Raw genomic sequence first — 21,380 nt, 5'->3', positions numbered from 1 at the left:
AGAGGACCCTTGTTTAAACTCAGTGGGGTGAGTGAGTATAAGAGGGAGATCGGATAGGCGCTAGGTTGGCAACCGTGTTGAACAAGGAGAGAGGGATTGATAGAACCATGTGATTAAATACGTAACATGCTCGAATGATCCAAGTTTCCAAAGGAAGTATGTTGTGTATTCTGCAACTATTTCATCGAGACTCCTCCAGACAATAGCATAAACTCGCCGTTGATAAAACGAGACCGCTCTTCCGCAAGAAAGGCGACCGCCCAAGCCACATCCTCCACAGACGCAGCTCCACCCTCCACCGGTGTCTCGGCAATCAGCATTCCTTTGATCTTTTCCCACTCTTCAGGAGTAAAGTGTTCAAGAAAGGTCTCGGTCAACACCGGCCCCGGAGCCACCAGGTTGACCGTGCAGCCGTACTTTGGCGGCAGCTCCTTGGCCCAAACCCGCAAGATGGAATCGAGAGCGCCTTTCGTAGCCGCATAAACGCCTTGGTTCGCCTTGGGCACTCGCGAAGCAGCCGAGCCGACTATGATGATGCGCGACCCGCCAACCGCGCCAGACATGCTCGGGGGATCGGCTGGCTTGTACGGCGTCAGGTGCGGCAGCGACGCCTTCACCAGTGCAAAAGCGCCACGGGCATTCAGGTTCATCGCCCGGTCCCACATGCTCAGGCTGGCGTCCCAGAGAGGCGCGATGGGAACGTAGCCGGCGTTGCTGACGAGGATGTCGATATGGCCGAACCTGGCTACGGCCTGTTGGACGAGCTCTGATGGACCGTCGATGGATGCCAGGTCTGCGCACACGGCGATCCAGTCTGTTTTCAGGGTTTTGCCCACGGTCTGGCACTCGGCTTCCAAGGACAAGAAGGGGTAATTAAGAACAATGTTTGCACCACGATTTGACAGTTCCAGGGCGATGCCGGCGCCGATGCCTTTGGAGGAGCCCGAGATGACGGCTGTTCTGCCAGCCATGGTCTTTTGGTGTTGCGTTGAGGAAGACATGATCATGATTGAGGGTTGGAGTGCAATATCATGGATGGATAGCGCTTCAATAACCTGCGACGGCTCTTTAATTCAGCTCGACCGGCATATTATCATTTGTTGGCGACGGACACCATCCCATCTAGCGCCGGCAGCGTACCGATTTAAAGTCAATTGGCAGATCCGAGCTCGGGGAATACAGGCCGATGCTACCGAGTTCCCTCATGAGGGTTTGGAATGGGAGAAATGACGCTCATAATGGATTCTGATGAAGCCAATTGTTCACATGCAGCGCTCTCAAGATGTTGCTTCTTTAGTATTGCTTTGCAAAGATAATGCTAGAAATATTCAGTTACACTCCACTCCTGCGTACATCTCAAGCCTCGATAGGAACAACCGGAATATCTGTAATGCCAGGTAAATCTTCAAACTTCTTGGTAAAGAAGGCACGCGGAATTTCTGGACCCCAGCTTGACACCGTAGCAGCGACGGCAGGTTCATCCGCATGCGGCGAGTCTTCGTTGACCAGATCGCCGTCAACGTAGTGCTCGACGATGAATCCGGACGAGTCAAACCTCCATCACCATTAGAATAGGAGCTCTTTCTCAGACGTCATTTCATTTGCTTACCAGTAGTCAAAGATCTGGCTGCCGAGCACGTGTCTTCCCACTCCGAAGACGTTGATGTGGCCCTTGCGGCGCAGGTAATGATGGCCGACGACCTGGCTGTCCACATCGTCGACTTCAAAGCTGGTGTGGTGCGCTTTGATACCCTCTTTGAGTTCGGGTGAGCCGGCGATGAAGATGTTCTGCCCGATTGTCAGTAAACCATATACTAGAAGCAGCCTGGCGCAACTTACGTGGTGGTCGACGTATTCCTTGCGCTTGTCCAGGTGAATGAAGATCATGACCGTCTTGTTGCTCTGCGGCTGGAACAAGGTATCCGTCTTCTTCATGTTGAATGTCTTGCTGTACCAGTCGAAGACCTCGTGGATCTTATCCACGTTGACCTCAAATCCGTAGTGACCCAGCTTGTGGACCTTGGACGGCAAATCTCTGTCCGGGCGCTGGAACTCGCCCAGCCGCTTCTTGTCCTCCCAGGTGTTCCACATGACCGGCTTAGGAACCTCCCTGGGCTCCGGAACTCGATCTTCCTGCCCGTAGATCAGAGTCACCTCCTCCCCCAGCAGGTCTTTGATAATGACTACCTTTCCTCCGCCCGGCGCGTCAAAGTCATGGATCGGCGTTGAGCCCGGCAACTTGGCTGCCTTCTCCAGCTCGGCCATGGACTGCACGATCCAAGCGCCGCCCCTGAACTTTCGCTTGCCGTCGCTTGTCTTCTCCGCCACGTAGCAAAACTGGTCTATGCCGAAGCCGCGAAAGTAGACCTTGTCATCTTTCTCCAGGACCGGGATCAGGCCGAAGTCTGTGAAGAACTCCTTGGCCTTTTCCAGGTTTGGATGTCCGTAGCGGCAATATGAAAGCCGATCGAGGAGGATGCGGCTGTCAGTAGATGATTGAGACATTGTAAAGATTGGATGTAGTTTCAAAGGGGATGTCTGATAGCGTGGTGATTTCACGGTGGCTTATCCCCAGTTGCTACCATTTTATGCTTACTCGGTACAGCCGGGGCCCCGGATCCGAACTGCGGGTTAGGGAGTGTGGGAGTGCGGGAAGAAGCCCATAACCCCAGGCCGGAAGCCGAGAAACCGAGACTTTGCCCGGTGGGTTTCACTCGGGATATTGCAACGGGCTATTGCGGTTGTGATGATGCCATGCTAACTCCGAAGTCATGCTCGGGTCGGCTTACTTGCTGTGTTGAGTAAAGATATTAGAGTACTGGAAAATGCTCTGAACTGATTGATACCCTCAACTGAAGGTTACAAAGTCTGCAGGTTTCTGCAAATTTGTTCTCCAGCTATAGCTATCCTTGAACGCCGCCAACAAACCCGCGAGCTCACCACTTTCGCCTTCCATCTAAAGATGTCGTTTGATCGGCTTATCCGATTCCTAGATAAGGAAGGCATCGAGAGATATGGTAATGTTGAAGGCGAGATTTCAGCCTCGGAACTAGAGGGCAAGACAGTGCAGCTCGTTTCTGGCAGCATTGAATCTGGATTCAAGGTCTTGGACGAAAAAGCCGAGTTAGTCAAGGTGAGCTACCGTCCAGTTACCATGCCCTACACGTTACTTACGTCTGTTCAGCTACTGTGTCCATTACCCAGCACGCCCATCATCATCTGCGCGGGAGTCAACTACAAGTCTCATGCCAAGGAGACAAAGGTAGGCACATCCTCCAGACTGCCAGAAGGCAATGCTGACAGGCATGATAGTTTCCGCCGCCTAAGAAACCCGTCATCTTTGCTACTCCTCCCGATCGTCTGGCTGGACCACTGGACGACATCAAGATCCATCCAGACGCGCAGGAGCTGCTGGACTACGAGGGAGAGTTGAGTATCGTGATTGGCAAGGATGGATACGACATCAGTGAGGACGACGCACTGGACTACGTGCTCGGCTACACAATCAGCAACGACGTCTCGGCGCGCAACCTTCACGCCATCGACGTATCCGGGTACCAGATGGGCTACGCCAAGTCCTTTGACGACTTTGGCCCGACGGGACCTTACCTGGTCTCGCCGAAGCTGGTGCCGAACCCGCAGGCTCTGGACCTGAAGACTACGGTCAACGGCGAGGTGCGACAGACTACGAGCACGGCGCAGATGATATGGTCGTGTCGACAGCTCATCGCGTTTGCCTCTCGAGGCCGGACCTTGCGCCGTGGGACAGTGATCATGACGGGAACCCCAGAGGGCGTTGGATGGCATACGAATGGGTGTCTCAAGGATGGGGATGTGGTTGAGGTCAGCATTGGAGGGCTTGGCTTCATTAGGAACAAGATGGTATTCCATGGAGGTGCTTGAGTCTCATACATGGAAGTTGTTCCTACCTAGAAGATCGATATTAGAGGTTTCGTTTCTATCTGCGTCGCGTTTCTATACTGTCAAGGGGTGTTTGTTTTCATACTGATAGAGAGAGTTTATGCATGATATTATTTAACGAGCTGCCTTAGTCATAAGTGACTGCCCAAAATCTAAAAATAGGCCCCCTTCTAAGTTGATTGACGGAGATTTATAAAGAGCCAATGAGTTTTTTTACGTTGACATTTGTTTGAACACCTCGACGCAAATCTTCGACATCATTTTTCCCAAGGAGGAAAAGTCATCCGAAATCGAAAAATCATCATATCTTCCCACAGCCGCTAAACGACTTGTAATACAGCTGTCCAGACTTGCCTTGAGAACAAAATTGACCTGTGTAGGGTAAGTCAAGAGGAACCAGGCGGACGTCGTTCCGAGCACAACCTCTTCCCTGTCTCACTGCGGAATTCTCGGCCGAGAAACCCGACTCATATCAGGGTTGTGATTGGTGACATGCAACAAGCCCACGCTGATAAAGACAGTATCGGGGACAACCTTTGACGCAGTTACAACCTATCACAATCTCAGACCAGCAGACATGGCATCAGTAGCGGCATCATCCTCCATCCTCCTCCGGGGCGGCACCCTCCTCTTCCACGACGACAAGGATCACGTGAACCCCCTCCGCAACACAGACATCCTGATCCAGGCCAACCGCATCGCCAAGATCGGCAAGGGTCTCGTCGCGCCGGCCGGCACCGAGCTCGTCAACTGCAGCGGCAAGATCATCAGCCCTGGCTTTGTCGACACGCACCATCACCTGTGGCAGACGCAGCTCAAGGGGTGTCATGCCGAGCAGTCTGTTTTCGACTACCTGGTGACGGGCTTCTGGCAGAGTTATGTGTACAAGCCGCGGGATATGTTCTGGGGACAGCTTGGAGGAGCTTTGGAGGCGATTGATGATGGGACTACGTTTGTACTGGACCATGCCCACGGCAATCAGACCAATGAACATGGTAAGCCTCATGGCCAATTCTGTCGAGGACAATGCTAATGCATGAATAGCAACCCAAGCTCTATCCGCGACCATAGCATCCGGCATCCGGTCAATCTTTGCTTACTCTCACGGTCCCTACTTTACCAAATGGGACTCGAAAACATGTGAGCCGTCGCGCGACATCATGCCAGATTCCAGCATGGCGCATATCTTCGAGCTCGCTAGGTCCCAGCCGTACGGGAACGGCAGGGTCCACATCGGTTTCGGGTTTGACTACTGGTTTCTGCCCAAGGAGGCTGTCGTGGGCATCTTTTCCGGGCTGCGCCAGGCGGGAATCAAGCTGTTTACGTCTCACTATGCTAAGAACCCGGCTCTGGGTAAGTTCGGCCTCGAATCATTTTACGTGACGTTTCTGACAAGAAAAAGGGAACAACCCGTTAATCTCTACCCTCGAGTCATACGGCCTCATAAAGTCGCCCAGCGATATTCTTTTATCGCACGCGACTGGTCTCAACGCTAAAGAGGTGGCCAAGTTGGTCGAGACCAAGGTTCCAGTATCGAGCACTCCGGATACGGAAGCCCAGATGGGATTTGGCTGGCCAGTTGCTTTCACGTCGGGCATCAACACCACGTTTGGCGTAGACTGCCATACCAGCAGCACAAGCTCCATCCTCGCTCTCGCCAGGTCTGCGTCGCACATGGCACGCCAGCAGGATGCTGTGGCGGAGACGGAAAATGGCACTGGCGCTCCTCGCCGGATGCATCTTAACCCGAGAGGCAGCACCCAGGAGGCGTTTAACGCGGCCACGATCAACGGAGCACGCGCAGTTCTTCTAGGAGACCAGATTGGCTCAATCAAGGAGGGCAAACTAGCAGATTTGGTCATATTCGATGCGCCCAGTAGCCCGGCAATGAGCTGCGTCTCCGAGTCAGACTCATTGGCAGCTGTCGTACGACACAGCGACGTGCGGGATGTCGAGGGTGTCATTGTCGACGGAGTATGGAGGAAGAAGAACGGCAAGATCCGCCCGGTGACTGTCAAGGAGACGGGAGACACGCTAGAGTGGTCGCAGATTAGGGATGAGCTGCTCAAGAGCCAGCGCGATATCCAGGAGAGGCAGAAGAGTCTGAACCTGGACAAGGCGAAGGAGGCGCTTGTTGCCATGTTTTACATTGACAAGAGCAAGCTGATTGAGAAGCCACGGGATTGAGATTAGATACCTATCATACTTTGCCTTGAATTAACGTCAACAGACCCGAAGATATTGACTCGGGCATCAGATAGCGTACACAGCCGTGAACCTGCACCTCGGATAAATGATGCGGGCGCTTGGCCGACGTGGGGGGGCATCAATGACAATTGGATCAAGATAATAGATATAACACAGCTCAACAGATCTTGGTCACCAGCATAATTCTCAGCCCAGGACAAGTCGACAAAATGCCCAAGCCACTGCCTCCCCTCATCACGCTTGAAGAGCACTTCGTCTCGGCCAAGCTACTCCCCGAGCTCTCCGACATCTACGAGGAGCAGCTCAAGCACCTGCCAGACGTGTCAGCCCGCCTTACAGACCTCGCAACCTTGCGGATACAGGACATGGACACCAACCGCATATCTCTCCAGGTCGTGTCGCACGCGCCGGGCTTGGGTCCCAGACCCCTACGCCTCAGCAGCCTGGCAAACGACGAGCTGGCCCAAGCGGTGCGCGCCAACCCGCACCGCCTTGCCGGCTTCGCAGTGCTGCCCATGGCCGAGCCCGAGGCGGCAGCAGCCGAGCTCCGGCGCTGTGTCCGGGAGCTCGGGTTTGTCGGGGCGCTGGTGGACGCCCATGTGGACGGGGCTCACTACGACGACCGGCGCTTCTGGCCCGTGTTTATCGTAGCGGCTGAGCTTGATGTACCCATCTATCTACATCCCACGTACCCGGCGGAAACCCAGAGCTCGGCTTACGAGGGTAACTATGTAGCCGGTGCAGCTCGGAGCCTCGGGTCTAGCGGGTTTGGCTGGCATCAGGACACTGGGCTCGGGGTGCTGAAGCTGTTCGCAGCCGGGCTGTTTGACGAATTACCGACGCTCAAGATCGTGGTCGGCCACTTTGGCGAGATGCTCCCCTTTATGCTAGAGCGGGTAGAGAAGCTCTCGGTGCGGTGGGGAGAACGGCAGAGACCCTGGCGCCAGGTGTGGGACGAGAACATCTGGATCACGACGAGCGGGGTGTGGAGTGTGGCCCCGATGGCGTGCATCCTGAGGAATACGCGGGTCGATCACGTCCTCTACAGCGTGGACTATCCGTTTGAGAAGAACGAGAATGGCCTGAGGTGGATCCGGGAGCTGCAGGACAGTGGGCTGGTTACCCCGGAGGAGCTTGAGATGATTGCCTACCGGAATGCGGAGAGGCTGCTGCGGGTCAGGGCGGGGAGTCCGGGGAAGGGGTCCGAGGACTGATGCATGCATAGATATTCTCCTGGTTTAGTTACATACGTGCTAGTGTTGCTGTATGATGGATATCTATGTTTACGTTCTTCTCCATCTCACTCTCGAATCAAGCTTGGTGCCTCGCAGAACTTTCAGTGACACTTTACAAACACTTATCGAAAATGCCTTCCGCAGACAGTGCAGTGGTCAAGTCCGTCGCCTTGGCCGGGGTGGGTGCAATAGCATCTTCCTTCGCTAAAGAACTACTCGCTCATCAGTTTCCAGGCCGGAGGACACCTCGGCCGGCAGGTGCTCGAAGCACTCCTCAAAGAACAGTCTTTCGACGTTACAGTCCTGGCAAGTCGCGGACGCAAGCCAATCGACTATCCTTCAGGGGCCAGAGTCGCGCTGGTCGACTACGAATCGCCTGAGTCACTCCGAGACGCACTCCGGGGAGTCGGCGCCGTCGTGTCTGCCCTCGGCAAAAAGACGGGCCTGGAATGCCAGCTTAAACTCATCGACGCTGCGGTAGCTGCCGGGGTGAAGCGTTTCATACCCTCCGAGTTCGGGGCCGATCTGCAGAATCCCAAGATTCGGGCGTTTCCCACGTACCACACCAAGGTCCAGACCGAGGAGTACCTGGAGAAACTGGCCAAAGAGAACGAGCTTACTTATACGTACATATACAACAGTCTGCTGCTCGAAGATGGACTTGATTTGAACGTGTTCGCGGACTTTACCGCCCGGACAGTCAATATCTACGACGGCGGAGATACTGAATTCTCTACCACAAGCATCAGTACCGTTGCGCGAGCAGTAGTGGCCGTCTTGAGCAACTTTGAAGCGACGAGGAACAGAGCTATCCGCATCCAAGACTTGTCAACCACGCCACGCGACTTGCTCCAGACGTTTCAAAGGCTCGATGCGGGACACGACTGGACACCCGTTACCGTCGACACTGAGGTCCTGGTCAAGAAGGCAGAGGACGACTTGGCTTCCGGAATATTTAGTCCAAGGGCCTTTGCCGCCTTTGCAACGAGGGCGACCTTTGCGCCTGGGCTTGCGAGCACTTATGATGCTGACATGGATCGATTGGGCCTCACAGAGATGACCAGGAATGAATTTGAGGGTTTATTGAAGGAGCGGCTGGTGTGATACTTGACAGCATGTACTCGAACGCAATAGAAATTTAGACTAGTTGAACTTGGTTTAGTATTCACAGACAAAGTACAGTTGACCATCATCACCAGCAAAAGTACACATGTCCTCTCCCAGTAGAGGCCCCATCTTGTCATCCCCTTGATACGCACGTGCGAGGTCAATTTGACCGCCCTGTGAATTGTCTACCGTTGGCCATAGTTGCTGGGCAGCCGGACTCGTGTTCTGCGGCGCCGTAGACGAAGACCTCGCCGACAGGGCAGACTTGCGCCGCCCCAGCTCCTTCTTCCTCCGCCTCCTCGCCTTGTCGATGCTCCGCATGACCGACCGCCACTGGTGCACCCTCCGGTGCCGCGTCGGCGAGTCCCAGCGCAGCACGGCGCTCTGCTCCACCACCCGCCAGGCCTTGTCGGCGTCCCGTACCAGGGGCCGGCTGGAGAGCTCGTACAGGATGACGGCGAAGGCGTGCCACTCGTTGTAGCATTTTGTCAGCCATGACCAGTGTGCTACCAGGGGGTCGGTGCGCAGGCGGTATGAGTGCGTCATGCATTCTATCGCGTCCTGGAAGACGCGTCTTCGCTGGTCTTCGTTCAGCGAGGTCTCCGAACCGAGCGGGTTGAGGGCCATGAGATGGAGGTTGGAGATGATGGTGCCGATAAAGGCGCTGACCAACTACAGGATGTTAGAACAACACGAGTTTGCAGACAGACGGAGGCTTACACAGCGGAGCGACTCCCGGGATGCCTTGTCCCCGGAGAATCGGCCGACAATCTTTTCCCGCTGCTTGTCGACCCACGCATGCTTCTCCGCTACCGTCATGGGCTTGAAGCTCCTCCCGGTATCCGGGTCAATCCTGCGCGTGTCAATCATGGTCCGCCAGATGCTGGAGGCCCAGCAGCGGGCGGCCGTGAAGGACATATCGGTCATGCCGCGAGACTCGCTCGGATACTCGGTCATGTCCGGGTGCAGATCTGCGTCGTTCACGTTGAGGGGCGGTCTGGAGTCGAAGCTGCTTAGCTCCATGCTGGATATGGATTAGTTCGGCTCATTGCACAGAGACGCGGATGACTTACAGGCCTGGAGAGCACGAGTAGTCCTCGGAGGCAGGCGTGTCGAGGATACATATACCCCACCACAGCCGGCGACGCATCTCGGCATCAAAAGGACTGAGGTTGAGAGCGCTTCCGTCGCGGTGCATCCCGAGAGACTGCGCAAGCCGAACAGCTAGCCCGGTCATGTTCCAGGAGTAGGTAGGATCGCGAGAGCGCAGGAGCACCAGATACACCACAAAAGTCTGCAGCGTGAGCATGTCGTCCGTCTCCATCAGCCTCGAGCGCGAAAGGGCGCTGTCTGCGCCTCGGCGCAACTTGGCTAGCAGGGCAGACTGCTGCGCGCCGAATTGCAGCTCGCAGTCGTCCGAGGAGAGGCTGTTGACGGCGCCAAAGTATATCACGAACAGGAGAGCCTCGAGTGGTGGATGGAGGTCCCGCGGGTTCTGCATTGCTTCGAGGACCATTGGCTCGACCGAGGGTATGTGAAGGATGGTCGCGACCGGGTGTACATTCGCCTTGAACAGTTTCCACGCTTTGAGTCTTTGGTGCTGGGGAGGGTGGGGAGAGTCGGGGCCGGTTTTCTGGGTGCAGGTGTTGAAGATCAGGGCGTATTGTAGTGACTCGAGGCTGGATGGAGGGGGACTCTCGTCGCATTCAGAGTCCTCATCGTCGCTCACTACAGCTTCGTCCATGTCGTGCTAGAGAGAAGGGGTATCAGCAACATGGAAGTGGCCTACTGGAAGTTTGCCCACCTCAGTATGCAGAGCCTCCCAGAATGTACCGCTCACGTATCTCTGCCGACCGTTATCCCTTACTAGCTTCCCCATTGATGTCCCGTACGGTGACCAAGCCGAGCCTGAGGCTTCTCGAGAGCTTTCGCCAGCTGCACTCGCAGTATTGGCAGGGTTGGACTGCAAGCCACCAGTCGAGTCTGTGTCCTGCAACAGCGAGTGCGACCGCTGGAGAGGACTCGGAGTCTGCTGCGTCGCATGCGATTCATTGCCGACGAGACGGTACCCCGGCTGATTGTCCGTGTCGCCGGACCCGACCGAGTGAGGAGGCATCGGCGGCGTCGGCGACGGCGGCGCATTCTTGGGGTCCGCCAGGCTCTGCGGCAGGACGGAGCTCAACACGGAAGGCGGCAGCGTGCCCTGCTCCATGCAGCTGACCAGCGTCTTGAACATGGGCTCGAGGCGGTGGAGCTGCTCCAGCAGTCGCGTGTCCCGGAGCATCTGCTGCGCGTCCGGGTTGTTGTCCGGCGGGTAGACGCACTCGGTGCCGGACTTGCTGCAGTGCTGGCACGGCTGCTTCTTGTCGCAGCCGACCTTGCGGCGGCGGCATGCTGCGCAGACTCTCCGGGGCATGCGAGGCTGTGTCTGCTGCTGTGTCTGTTGCTGTTGCTGTTGCTGTTGTTGTTCTTGCTGCTCCTGGCCGTCTCCGGTGGGATTCCATGCTAAGATGATGGTGTCGCCTTCAGACATGGCTTGGTCGCCCGGCGGAACTTGAGACTGCGCTTTGTCCCGAGACTCCATCTCGCGCTGGTGTTGGCAATGGCGATGTTCCGGATCCGACGGCGGATTGTCCGTGTACCAAGGCTTGTGCCCCAATTGTCAAGGCCGCGCTAAGGAAAGGTCGTCCACGTCGCCAGTGGAAGCGATTGCCGTCCAATGTGTGCAATAGTAACGAGTCAGACCTTGGGCGTTACATGCGACACTGAATGATTGTGAAGAGGGGAAGCCGTTGTCCACGGTAGGCGAGCACAAGGAGGAGGTGAGATAAGGCGGGCAACGCATTTCCATCCATTATCACCAGACACCCACGCTGGAGGGTAGGGTACGCCACCAGATTCCTTAGCGCAAGACGGTATCGAGCGGGTTGCAAAAGTGCGGGGAAGCGCGAATCAGGGGAAGGGTATTTGCTCGGCCAGATTTCAGCGGGGAGCCTGGTCCATTATCAATCCTGAGGAGTTCTGAATCTAAGAAAAGAACACTCACTACCAAGTACCACGCAAGCATGGCATGTCTCTGCTGTCTCTGCTGGGTACGCGAGGGCCGGGTAAGGTGACCAGGAAGGGAAGAGATAAGCAGCCTGGACCTTGGTAATCTGGTAATCTGGATATCTGGATGGGGCCGGCACCCATGCTCGGCAGACAGCGGCCGGGGCCCCCGGGGTCCGACATCCGGAGACCCGTCCGGTCTCCATATAGCCAAGTTGGCATGGAGGACTTAAAAGACTTGGGTCGACACCACGCTGATGACTGTTGGAAGTAAATTAAAGAGCCTCATATTTGCATCAAAAGTTTTATCCAGCATGACCTCGTCAACCTCTGCAGTGGAAAAGTCAGAATGGCTCATCCACATCCCAGACCTCCCCGATGCCAAAGAAAGGAGAGCCGCCGTGTTTCCGTGAGTATTTCAGATCATCGCCACAAAACACATTCCATGTGTCAAATAAAATGTGCATGGCGACTGACCTCCATCAGTCAGCACATCCAAAGGATGAAATCGGACCCTCAGGACTTTTGGGTGTTTGGAGGTGAGACAACTCTGTTTCGCTGCACAACGACTCTCTCTAATTCAATGCCCTGAAGGAGCCACTTTGAAGGACCGTGCGAGCCCGGGACAGCCCCCGCACATAACCGGCAGCGCCATGCTGGTCTTTGCCCCCACACGGGACGATGTCGTGGCCCGTCTCAAGGATGATCCCCTGGTCAAGGAGCGGGTTTGGGACCTCGAGAATGCGCAGATCCATCCTTTCTTCCGACCTAAGCGAAGTGCTATTTGATGGATTGCCAGGATATGGGACCGAGAGGATAGAAGTCAATGTGTATGCTATCCAGTGCCATCTAAACATATATCTTGATTTGATATCAATACATGCCGGTTTCACTGCAGTCGCATACTCAAGACCGCCCATGTTTGCTCCAGATCTCTCTCCAGAACTCCCCTAGAAGCCCCACGCTCTTTGCATCACCCGCAGGAAGCACTTGGCTCACGTAAACGGCGCCCAGATCTCTATCCCGGTTCACAAACCAGCCAATATTGGGCATTCCATTCCAGGTGAGCGTCTTGGACGGGAGGTTGGGCACATTCCCCTGAACAACCAAACCACCCAGGCCAAATGCCACCTCGGGATGACCCGTGTCGTCTCCAGTTAATTGCTTGTGCAGGGACTGTCAGCAGTCGTTAGCGAAGCCGACCATCACCGGTGGATACGGAGCGTACCTCTTGTCCCACAAGTCCCTCGTATTGGGGTGTTCCGGTCTCAAACTGAGTGGTAAACAGGGCCGCCACAGAGTCCGGCTTGAGGAGGACGGGCTTCTCCTTCAAAAGACCTTGCAGAATGGCGATGAAGTCCGAAGTTGACGTTATGAGCCCCATACCGCCACTATCATCTTGTGCATCTAGCGGATATGGGGACGGAATCGGTGACAGCTCTCCCGTATCGGTCCGATGCCACATCTGGGCCAAATTTGTCAGGATGTCTGGTCTCGTAGATGGATGGAAGGTCGAGCTTCGTAATCCAAGAGGCTTGAACAGGTTGTCTTGCATGTAGGCGGCCAGTTTCGTGTTACCGTTGAGTCTCTCCACCAGCACGCCAACCCAGTCGAGACCTGAACCGTAAACCCAACTGCTCCCAGGCTCGAAGAGAAGAGGCAGGGTAAAGGCCTCGGCCACCTTGCCGCTCATCACCAAAGGGTGTTCCCCTCTGGACTTTCTCCATGCTACCAGTATCGGGTGCATGGCGTCGTAGGAGAGGCCGCTTGTGTGAGTTACCAGATGGCGCAGGGTGATTTTGTTTTTGGCCGGCACGAGCTCAAAAAGTCCATCGGGCTTGGCCTTGATGATATCCGGATTCTCAAGTTCTGGCAGCACGCTGCCAACCGGGTCGTCCAGACCAATCAAGCCCTTCTCAACGCATTGTAACACGGCGATCGTGGTGAGCAGCTTCGTGCAGGAGAAGCCCCAGAAGGTGCTGTCGAGGGTGATTTGCTGACCCTTTTCTTCTTTGAGCTGGCCTTTAGCTACGGTGTAGAAAGTCTCTAGATAGATATGTGAGTTGAGGCTTAATCGCAGTTTACGGTGGCCGTACCGTCTTTACTGAAAGCAGCAAGCACTACTCCTGGAAGCCCGGATGAGAGGCCCTGTGTCAGAGAATCGAGTGTTTCTTCGCATTTGAGTTTCATGATGGCAAGCTCGTATAGGTAATCGAGATGGTAACGTGCTCCTAGTCAGGAATTAGCAATTGGCAGAGGGCGTATTGGAATTGCTGCCATCGTGGGACATGATATAGCACCACCTCATATTTATTTCCGATTATTTTCCCAGCTATCCACCTTCTTGGTGATGTGATAGGTAGTGGAGTCTAGTCTCGATCACCACAATGCTGCTCGGCGGCCTCGGCCGACGGGCCAACCCCTGTAAATTTGGTCTCCTCGATCTCGAATAGCGTCTGTAAACCCCTCGGCCGGGGTCCCGGAAGTCTAATCAGGAGTGCCACTGCCCAGATCGGGCTTCATACACTACCATGCTCAGTCTCGTGGAACCAGGGCTAGGTCACGACACGAATCAAAGCAACATGGCGGACAAGCAGATGCCCTCGACAGCGAGCGCCTCTGCTACCAACACGGGTCCAACACACACAAGCAATGCCGGCAGAAAACGGCGCTCATGCTTGATGTGTAGCAAGCGAAAGGTCAAGTGCGACAAGCAGAAGCCATGCACCAGCTGCGTCAAGGCTGGAAACGAGTGCGTGTTCCCCGTCGGCATCGCGAATCGGGCTCAGGCCGGGATGGCACCGGAGCTTTTTGAGATGCTGCAGAGACTTGAGAAGGCTGTGCAGACACTGGAGCCCAAGGAGTCCGAGACGGCTGAGGCTTCTTTGCCTTCCAATCAGTTCTCTGATGGGGACGGCCAAACGGAGCCTCTGCAGCCTGTGGTTCCCACTGCTGCTCAGGAAGGAGCAGCGACTGAGATTCAGTCTCAGCCTTATATCCAAGAGAGCTCAGCTGGAGCTGAGCATCAGGGCGAGGTACAGGAAGCAACCGGTAAAACCCCTAGTGCAGTGTCGAGCCACAGCGAGAGCCCCGGCAAAATTGTCCGCGACCACGGCAAAGACATATACGTAAGGCGGTGGTTCTGGGACGACGGAAGCACCGAGGTAAGAGCTCGCAAAACTCCTGCCTGAAACATGTCTAATGGTCTACAGATCAGTAGTGGCTCCCAGTCAGATACAGACGACAACGACGCCCATCAAGACCAGAGCGACATGCAGAGAACGTCGACAGGTCGCTGTCCGGGGACACTGGCAAACTCCAAAGAACGAGTTATGCAGATTTTGGTTGTCCAGAAAATGCATCTTTGGGGCATATACAAAGAAAGGGTGGAGCCGTTGACCAAGTTGTTGCATCTTCCGTCGCTGGAGCAGGCTGTTCTGGGATGGCATTCCTCGAGCTCGGCCGACGGTATACAGTGCAACCTTTTAGCCGCCTACTACGGAGCGGTGACCAGTCTGAGCGAGGAAGAATGCGTCGTGATCTTTGGCAACGGGCAGGCACAGGTCTTATCCCGCTTGAGGGAGGAACTTGAGGGACTATTTGCCAGCGCCTTGCTCATCCATACTGGCGACATCCGCCCGCTGCAGGCCCTGGCTCTGTACCTTGTGTTTCTCCAGCATCACGAACCCCGATTGTCTTGGAAGCTGTCAGGCCTGGCTGTTCGGCTGGCCCAGACCTTTGGGCTGCACAGAGAGGATAGTTTCGTTGGGCTGTCGATATATGAGGTGGAGATGCGGCGCAGGCTTTGGTGGCAAATTGCCATTTTGGATGCACCGTCTGCGGAGGCTTACTCTGGAGAATACAACTTGTAAGCACGGCACGTCCCAGGTTGGATTTTCCGGTGCCTCATTCTAACTTGTTGGCACAGGCTTGAGATGAGCAGCTCTGACACCAACCCACCCCGGAACCTAGACGACGCACAGATATATCCCGCGATGACAGAGTACCCGCCTGAAGCAAGACGCATCACAGAGATGACCTTCACGCTAGCCCGCTGCCAGATCACCAGCATGTATCGCTGTATGGCTGACTCGAGAAGACTGTGCGGAGCTACAGGGAAAGCGTATGCGGAACTTACACCGCAGGAGCGGGCTGATTGGATCGAGGCTTGCGAGTCGAATTTCTCAGAGCGCTTTCTTCGAGAATGTTCTCCGACAAACGCATTTCACTGGGTGAGTTTCTAGGTCGCAGTACTGTAAACGAAACGTACTGAGATGCGAGGTTAAGACTACTGTCATCCTTACCAGGATGCTCTTCCACAAAGTCAGACTGCACGGATGCAACCCGCTACACGACATGAGAACCATGTCAGAAGCCACCCGCGAGAGGCTCTTCCTCGTCGCAGTCGAGGTCATGGAACTCAACTATAAACTGCGGACCGATCCGCGTACACGCCCGTGGCTCTGGCTTTTCAGCTCCTACACGCAATGGCATGCATTCTCGCTCGTCCTCGTCTGGCTGCAGATGGATCCGTTCTGCAGACACTCGCGTCGAGCGTGGGAAGCGGTTGAAAAGGCCATCGTGCTGCGGTGGGAGCATCCCGCTTCGCTGCTGAATGGCAGGAAACCTCAGCAGTGGCGGTCCATCATTAGGTTGCTGGAAAAGGCGCGCTCGGCACGGCGGGAGGCTTTGAGCAAGCGGGCTAGACGAGGCTCGCGGAATGCGAATAACTTGAGGCGGGCATCCTTCAGAGGCTCCGTGGCGTCATTCTCATCGGCTGTGCCGATGATACATACTTCATCGGCTACCACAAGTTATCCCAGACAGGAAACACAACCACAGCAACCACATGGTCGGCAGCAGCAGCCCCCTATCAGATCAGTTGAACCAAATGCGGCTATCCCTCCACCGGCTACCACGGATGTATCGTCATTGTCTCTGCAACTCACCGACATGATACAGAGTCCATGGCGTCAGGCATATACTAACACGATGCCGGATTTCTCCATGGGTGGTATACCAGATCCACTCCCAGACCCGGATCAGATGATGATAGATGGCCAGTTCTCTGTTGATGACTTTGGAGGCGTGCAGGACTTTTCGTTCCTCGACGATGTTTTCTGATTAATGGCGGGGGGTGGTTGAAATTGAACATGTATCAAGTAGTTTTCTGCATCTTGGTGCACGACTGGGATCACCGAATAACTGTAAATGAATAGCCGATCTTGTGGCTCAGTTAACGCATCAAGGGCCGGGCTTCAACTATAATAAAGAACACATTGTCAACACATCATAGCATTATATCCCAATGCTAACATAGCGGCCTTTTTCTTATTTTTTTAACCTTCTGCCACCTGCAGTAGAAGACTCACACCTAGCTGCATCATCATGAAAGGTTAAACCTATCATGGGGTATTTAACTGCTGTAACCTCCGTACGAGAAACAAGAGAATTATTCCTTTCCACCTTCTCAAGACTGCAGGTAAATAAATAGCCATGTAGTAATAAAAAGGGTTGAAGGGGTTCAGGGGGCTTATTCATGAGAGCTTGCCAATCACGCCAAAATCAAGTAAAGAATCATCTAAACATTCAAATAATGTCTAATTCTCTTAACTACTGACTCTCTCATAGGTGAACATCTTGAATCTTCTGATGTATCTCACTGCTTCCCTCCAACCCCGCGTGCGTTGCCTCATCCATACCCGGAATAATCATCTCGAACGTCTCCCGAATCACCGCATACTGAAAATACCCGCATCGAGCAATAGGGTGCGTCTTGGAAACATCCAACTTGCCATCGGTCAAGACGTCGTCCCGGATATGCACCGCAATCACCCTACCAATGACGACATCAACCGTCCCCATCGGCGGCCTAGCAGGCAGCCGCAGAGTTGTGTGGTAGACACACTCAAACTTGACGGGGCTGTTCTTGACCATCGGCACAGGATCACCCGGCAGCGCGCGGCTGTACTCCTTCTCGAGCCCCGCGCGCTCAAACTCGTCCACGCCGTAGTCGACCTGCTGCGCTGAGATATTGACGGCCTCGCGGAGGTCCCAGGTGGCCAGGTTCCAGCAGAACTTGCCCGTGAGCTCGGCGTTGTGGACCGTGTCCTTGCGCTGCGAGTCGGGCTTCTGGTTGGCCGCGAACATGACGTATGGCGGGTCGAAGGTGAGGTTGTTGAACTGCGAGTAGGGCGCGATGTTGTGCGTGTCCGGATCTGTGCCGGAGATGGTCGAGATCCAGCCGATGGGGCGGGGGACGACGCATGCCTTGAAGGGGTCATGGGGGAGGTCGTGGGGGGTGTTTCCAGGTTCGTAATACATTGCAGGTTTCTATGAAAGTCTTCCTTGAGAACTGAAAGGAATTCCAAGACTTCAAATTGCGGATCTTATTCAAGGGTGTCAATCATGGATCTCATAAACATAAGGGTTCATAAGGAGCACGACATGTTGTCACCTGTTGTCCCGGAGCTGTCCCGCGCCTTGACACGGAAGTACGAGCATGGCCCGCAGCTCGTGCTCAACGGAGAGCCTCGGACATTCCGCATTCTGTGGAAGACGCGGCCGAGGATCGTGAAGCCACGTTCCCCCGCAAAACTCGGGGGACGAGTCCGGGATCGAGTCTCCACCCCGTTGCTGACTGAAAGCGATGCTAAGATTGAAAAGAAGGCCTCTTTTATGGTAACCTTGATGTACCTGTAATTCTGTATCTTGTAAAGACAAACTCATTTCTTGCTAGCTACCCAAACATCTCATCATGTCGCCACAGACTTCTACCATTGAACCCGTTGATGATGATGTCGAACTTGGCCCCGGCCGCGATATCCCCACCGATGGCACCCCGGTAAACTTTGTGCCAGCCAAAGCCGGCGACATCATCAAGCTGGGGCTCATCACCTGCCGCGTGCTGGAAGATGGGTCTCGCACAGGTGAGTGCGGCCAGCCCCCAACAGGAAGAAGCTGACCCGTGACTCGTCGGGTAAAGACAACCGCATCGGAGCGGCCGAGTTCACTCTCCCCCCCAGACTCAAGGGCCCACCAGCCCACTGGCACGAGATGCACGACGAGACCTTTCTGACAACCAAGGGCACAATTCGCTACCATCTTCCCAAGGCGGACGGCACCGAGGACATCATCGACGCCCACGAGGGGGACTACGTGACTGTCCCGACCCGGGCTCCCCACACCTTCAGCAACCCGACGGACCAGGAGGTCAAGTTCTTCAACACGTACACTCCGGCGTACTACATCAACTACTTCAAGCTTTTGGGCACGTATGTGCAGGAGGGCCGGCCCATTTCGGACAAGGAGCACTTGGATGCCATGTCGAACTATGCCACGCTTCGAGTGCCGAAGAAGTATCTCGAGAAGAAGGACAAGTAGTTAGCCGCTCTCACAGATAGATGAAATGCGTGATGTTAGTTATGGAATAGGCCTAGCTAGATTTCATCAACCCGAAAGACTGAAGAGTTGCTAATATTTGTTCCTGGAAAATACTTGTCCTCCCTTCACCAAATTGTCTTGTCAAATGTGACCTTGGATCATACCAAAATTCTATATTGGAAGGGTATCATCTCCTTGGAAATCTCTCACATCTTCCTTATCTCAAGACGAACCCGGGGTCGGATCCTCGGCCGGCGGGGTAGGTTGCCGACAAACCCCAAAGCCCGAGGGAGTCCCACCTCGTCAGATTTCCCGAGAGCAACCCCCCCTCATTGCTGCCTACGTATCAGTAGGCCTGGCCACTCCGGCCGGCTGGAGATAGGCTTACTCCGGCCGATTAGTTACAGTAGTAAGTCAATTGATGCCTCTGGTGACATTCGCTCCTTGGTCGTGAACGAAGCTCAAGATATAGTGGACGCTTCGCTTTGTTGCTTGCACCCTCAGAGCTATCACACCTTCAATTAGATTACTGCATTGACCAAAGAGGTAATCATGTTGATATTTATCTTCCCCGTTGTGGTGGCTGCGGCCGTCATTGCCTACGGTGTGATCTGGGTTCTCGTCGACTACGTACGCGTCCTCCGGCTCAGACGGCGCATGGCACCAGGCCCATTCCCGCTGCCCTTGTTTGGCAACATCTTTCACATCCCCAGCAGCAGACAGTGGAAGAAATTCGAAGAGTGGTCGTTCAAGTACCAGAGTCCCATCATCACTATCTGGGATGGACATGCCCCTGTCATCATTTGCAACGATGCTTGGTCCATGTCGAATCTGTGCGACAAGCTGGCAAACATTTACTCATCACGAGCAGTCAAGACACTCACTGGCAAGATCTTTGGGTTGAACAAGTTCAATCAAGCTGGCCTGGCCTACGGGGAGCAGTGGCGACTGCACCGGAGACTCACTGTGAGTCGCGGTCCTTATCAGCACTAGCTAGCAAGGTGATACTAATCCGACCATTAGCACTCGGCTGCAAATGCCCAGATCGTCCAAACATACCGATCTGTTCAAGCAAACGAGTCCAAGCTTCTCATCAACGAATGCCTCAACGATCCCGGAAGATTCGTCGAGGGTGCCCTGCGGTTCACCGTGTCCATCGTATCCGTCATCGCCTGGGGCCGTCGGATCAGCAGTGAATCTGACACTGTCCTCAAAGTGGCCCAGGCATTTGTCGGAAGTGCCAATCTCGGCTTCCCGGGAAAGACTTACACCGAGGCCATTCCCATCCTTGCCTTGATGCCTCCATGGCTCAACGCGCTTCCGAACCAGCTGAGGAAGCTTGCCGATACCTCCAACAAATACTTCTACGCCTTGTCCGTCGAAGGCGCTGAGGCTGCACAGGATAACTTTGCAAAGAGGCTGCTGAGGGAGAAGGAAGAGCATGGCCTCAGCAAGGTCGAGATTTCAAATCTGACTGGCAACTTCATTGGTGCTGGAGTTGATACCACGACGAGTACAATGTTGACGTTTGTCCTGGCCATGTGCCTCAACCCGGACGTCCAACGCAAGGCACAGGAGGAGATAGATGGCGTGATTGGCCACGACCGCTATCCAGATTGGTCCGACCAGGAGAATCTCCCCTATCTGGCGGCCATCATCAACGAAACACTGCGGTGGCGGCCTGCCTTTGCCCTCGGCGGTCCTCCCCACGCCCCGACTGAGGATGATGTCTACAACGGATTTCTCATTCCAAAGGGAACAGCTATCATCGGCAATCTCTACGCCATCTCACGCAACCCGCGCGAGTATCCCCAGCCTCAGAGGTTCTGGCCGGAAAGGTTTCTTGATGGATTCGACCGGCCAGCTTACCCGAACAAGAGAGGGCATAACGCGTTTGGCTGGGGCAGGCGAGTGTGCAGCGGAGAGGCATTGGCGCAGCAGAGTCTATACTTTACCATTGTCTCTTTGCTGTGGGCGTTCCACATCCGCCCCGGGCTGGATGAAAATGTGAGCATATTGTAATAATCCGCGGATTACCGGCTAACAAATGAACAGGGAGTGGAGGTCACTCTCGATCCAGACGCGTACACCGTCTCGCAAGTCAATCGCCCGGTGCCTTTCAAAGTGCGCTTTTTGCCAAGGTCTGAGAAGATTGCCAGCCTTGTCAAAGAAGGAGCTGAGAATGCGCGCTCGGAGCTTCGAGCGTTCGACGCCGAGACCAAGGTCACTTTTGAGAGCGCTCAGTCGGTGTCTCTTCACATGCCCATCGCACACTCAAAGAGTTAGACCATTGGGAATTCATGTGATGGAAGGACAGGCTTTTCGTGATGGCAAGAACAAGGCGGATAGAGCGGTAAGGGTAAGGAGGTATCGCTGGTTTGAAACAAGCAAGGCTTGTCTGATATTTGGTAAATGAGGATGAGACACGTAGCACTGAATTCAATTCTCAACTGGTATAAACCTAGGCTGCTTCTTTAC

The 21,380-nt window shown here is 54.8% G+C and overlaps 13 protein-coding genes across 13 annotated transcripts; 8 read left to right on the top strand and 5 right to left on the bottom strand.

The window, feature by feature from the left end:
• Positions 1 to 176: 176 nt before the first annotated feature.
• LRP88_03835 (SDR family NAD(P)-dependent oxidoreductase) lies at positions 177 to 1,001 on the bottom strand (the record flags this gene model as incomplete). The annotated part of the gene is made up of 1 exon (XM_083240443.1): positions 177 to 1,001. The coding sequence occupies one exon, from the start codon at positions 999 to 1,001 to the stop codon at positions 177 to 179; it is 825 nt and encodes a 274-aa protein (XP_083103733.1).
• A 355-nt stretch (positions 1,002 to 1,356) lies between these two features.
• LRP88_03834 (2,4,5-trihydroxytoluene oxygenase) lies at positions 1,357 to 2,505 on the bottom strand (the record flags this gene model as incomplete). The annotated part of the gene is made up of 3 exons (XM_083240442.1): positions 1,357 to 1,555; positions 1,610 to 1,788; positions 1,840 to 2,505. 3 exons carry the CDS (start codon positions 2,503 to 2,505, stop codon positions 1,357 to 1,359), a joined length of 1,044 nt encoding a protein of 347 aa, XP_083103732.1.
• Positions 2,506 to 2,962: 457 nt separating this feature from the next.
• On the top strand, positions 2,963 to 3,903 carry LRP88_03833 (fumarylacetoacetate hydrolase family protein; the record flags this gene model as incomplete). Its single annotated transcript, XM_083240441.1, has 3 exons — positions 2,963 to 3,133; positions 3,185 to 3,262; positions 3,313 to 3,903. 3 exons carry the CDS (start codon positions 2,963 to 2,965, stop codon positions 3,901 to 3,903), a joined length of 840 nt encoding a protein of 279 aa, XP_083103731.1.
• Positions 3,904 to 4,498: 595 nt separating this feature from the next.
• Positions 4,499 to 6,108, top strand: LRP88_03832 (uncharacterized protein; the record flags this gene model as incomplete). The annotated part of the gene is made up of 3 exons (XM_083240440.1): positions 4,499 to 4,916; positions 4,966 to 5,274; positions 5,324 to 6,108. 3 exons carry the CDS (start codon positions 4,499 to 4,501, stop codon positions 6,106 to 6,108), a joined length of 1,512 nt encoding a protein of 503 aa, XP_083103730.1.
• A 230-nt stretch (positions 6,109 to 6,338) lies between these two features.
• Positions 6,339 to 7,343, top strand: LRP88_03831 (amidohydrolase family protein; the record flags this gene model as incomplete). The annotated part of the gene is made up of 1 exon (XM_083240439.1): positions 6,339 to 7,343. The coding sequence occupies one exon, from the start codon at positions 6,339 to 6,341 to the stop codon at positions 7,341 to 7,343; it is 1,005 nt and encodes a 334-aa protein (XP_083103729.1).
• A 152-nt stretch (positions 7,344 to 7,495) lies between these two features.
• On the top strand, positions 7,496 to 8,468 carry LRP88_03830 (aromatic alcohol reductase; the record flags this gene model as incomplete). The annotated part of the gene is made up of 2 exons (XM_083240438.1): positions 7,496 to 7,543; positions 7,599 to 8,468. The coding sequence occupies 2 exons, from the start codon at positions 7,496 to 7,498 to the stop codon at positions 8,466 to 8,468; spliced, it is 918 nt and encodes a 305-aa protein (XP_083103728.1).
• Positions 8,469 to 8,522: 54 nt separating this feature from the next.
• Positions 8,523 to 11,055, bottom strand: LRP88_03829 (uncharacterized protein; the record flags this gene model as incomplete). The annotated part of the gene is made up of 4 exons (XM_083240437.1): positions 8,523 to 9,143; positions 9,192 to 9,495; positions 9,545 to 10,221; positions 10,276 to 11,055. 4 exons carry the CDS (start codon positions 11,053 to 11,055, stop codon positions 8,523 to 8,525), a joined length of 2,382 nt encoding a protein of 793 aa, XP_083103727.1.
• Positions 11,056 to 11,833: 778 nt separating this feature from the next.
• Positions 11,834 to 12,307, top strand: LRP88_03828 (YciI family protein; the record flags this gene model as incomplete). Its single annotated transcript, XM_083240436.1, has 3 exons — positions 11,834 to 11,928; positions 12,006 to 12,058; positions 12,114 to 12,307. The coding sequence occupies 3 exons, from the start codon at positions 11,834 to 11,836 to the stop codon at positions 12,305 to 12,307; spliced, it is 342 nt and encodes a 113-aa protein (XP_083103726.1).
• Positions 12,308 to 12,425: 118 nt separating this feature from the next.
• LRP88_03827 (serine hydrolase domain-containing protein) lies at positions 12,426 to 13,709 on the bottom strand (the record flags this gene model as incomplete). Its single annotated transcript, XM_083240435.1, has 3 exons — positions 12,426 to 12,683; positions 12,739 to 13,565; positions 13,616 to 13,709. The coding sequence occupies 3 exons, from the start codon at positions 13,707 to 13,709 to the stop codon at positions 12,426 to 12,428; spliced, it is 1,179 nt and encodes a 392-aa protein (XP_083103725.1).
• Positions 13,710 to 14,050: 341 nt separating this feature from the next.
• Positions 14,051 to 16,643, top strand: LRP88_03826 (Zn(II)2Cys6 transcription factor; the record flags this gene model as incomplete). Its single annotated transcript, XM_083240434.1, has 4 exons — positions 14,051 to 14,683; positions 14,732 to 15,387; positions 15,448 to 15,751; positions 15,807 to 16,643. 4 exons carry the CDS (start codon positions 14,051 to 14,053, stop codon positions 16,641 to 16,643), a joined length of 2,430 nt encoding a protein of 809 aa, XP_083103724.1.
• Positions 16,644 to 17,144: 501 nt separating this feature from the next.
• On the bottom strand, positions 17,145 to 17,843 carry LRP88_03825 (flavin reductase family protein; the record flags this gene model as incomplete). The annotated part of the gene is made up of 1 exon (XM_083240433.1): positions 17,145 to 17,843. The coding sequence occupies one exon, from the start codon at positions 17,841 to 17,843 to the stop codon at positions 17,145 to 17,147; it is 699 nt and encodes a 232-aa protein (XP_083103723.1).
• A 433-nt stretch (positions 17,844 to 18,276) lies between these two features.
• On the top strand, positions 18,277 to 18,902 carry LRP88_03824 (uncharacterized protein; the record flags this gene model as incomplete). Its single annotated transcript, XM_083240432.1, has 2 exons — positions 18,277 to 18,448; positions 18,505 to 18,902. 2 exons carry the CDS (start codon positions 18,277 to 18,279, stop codon positions 18,900 to 18,902), a joined length of 570 nt encoding a protein of 189 aa, XP_083103722.1.
• Positions 18,903 to 19,454: 552 nt separating this feature from the next.
• On the top strand, positions 19,455 to 21,188 carry LRP88_03823 (cytochrome P450; the record flags this gene model as incomplete). Its single annotated transcript, XM_083240431.1, has 3 exons — positions 19,455 to 19,868; positions 19,926 to 20,909; positions 20,958 to 21,188. 3 exons carry the CDS (start codon positions 19,455 to 19,457, stop codon positions 21,186 to 21,188), a joined length of 1,629 nt encoding a protein of 542 aa, XP_083103721.1.
• Between the last annotated feature and the right edge of the window lie 192 nt (positions 21,189 to 21,380).

The sequence above is a fragment of the Fusarium phalaenopsidis genome (assembly GCF_050370095.1).
Source record: "Fusarium phalaenopsidis strain FUZ10S chromosome Unknown contig_32288, whole genome shotgun sequence".
Classification (NCBI taxonomy): Eukaryota; Fungi; Ascomycota; class Sordariomycetes; order Hypocreales; family Nectriaceae; genus Fusarium; species Fusarium phalaenopsidis.
This window is presented reverse-complemented; position numbering and strand designations above follow the sequence as displayed.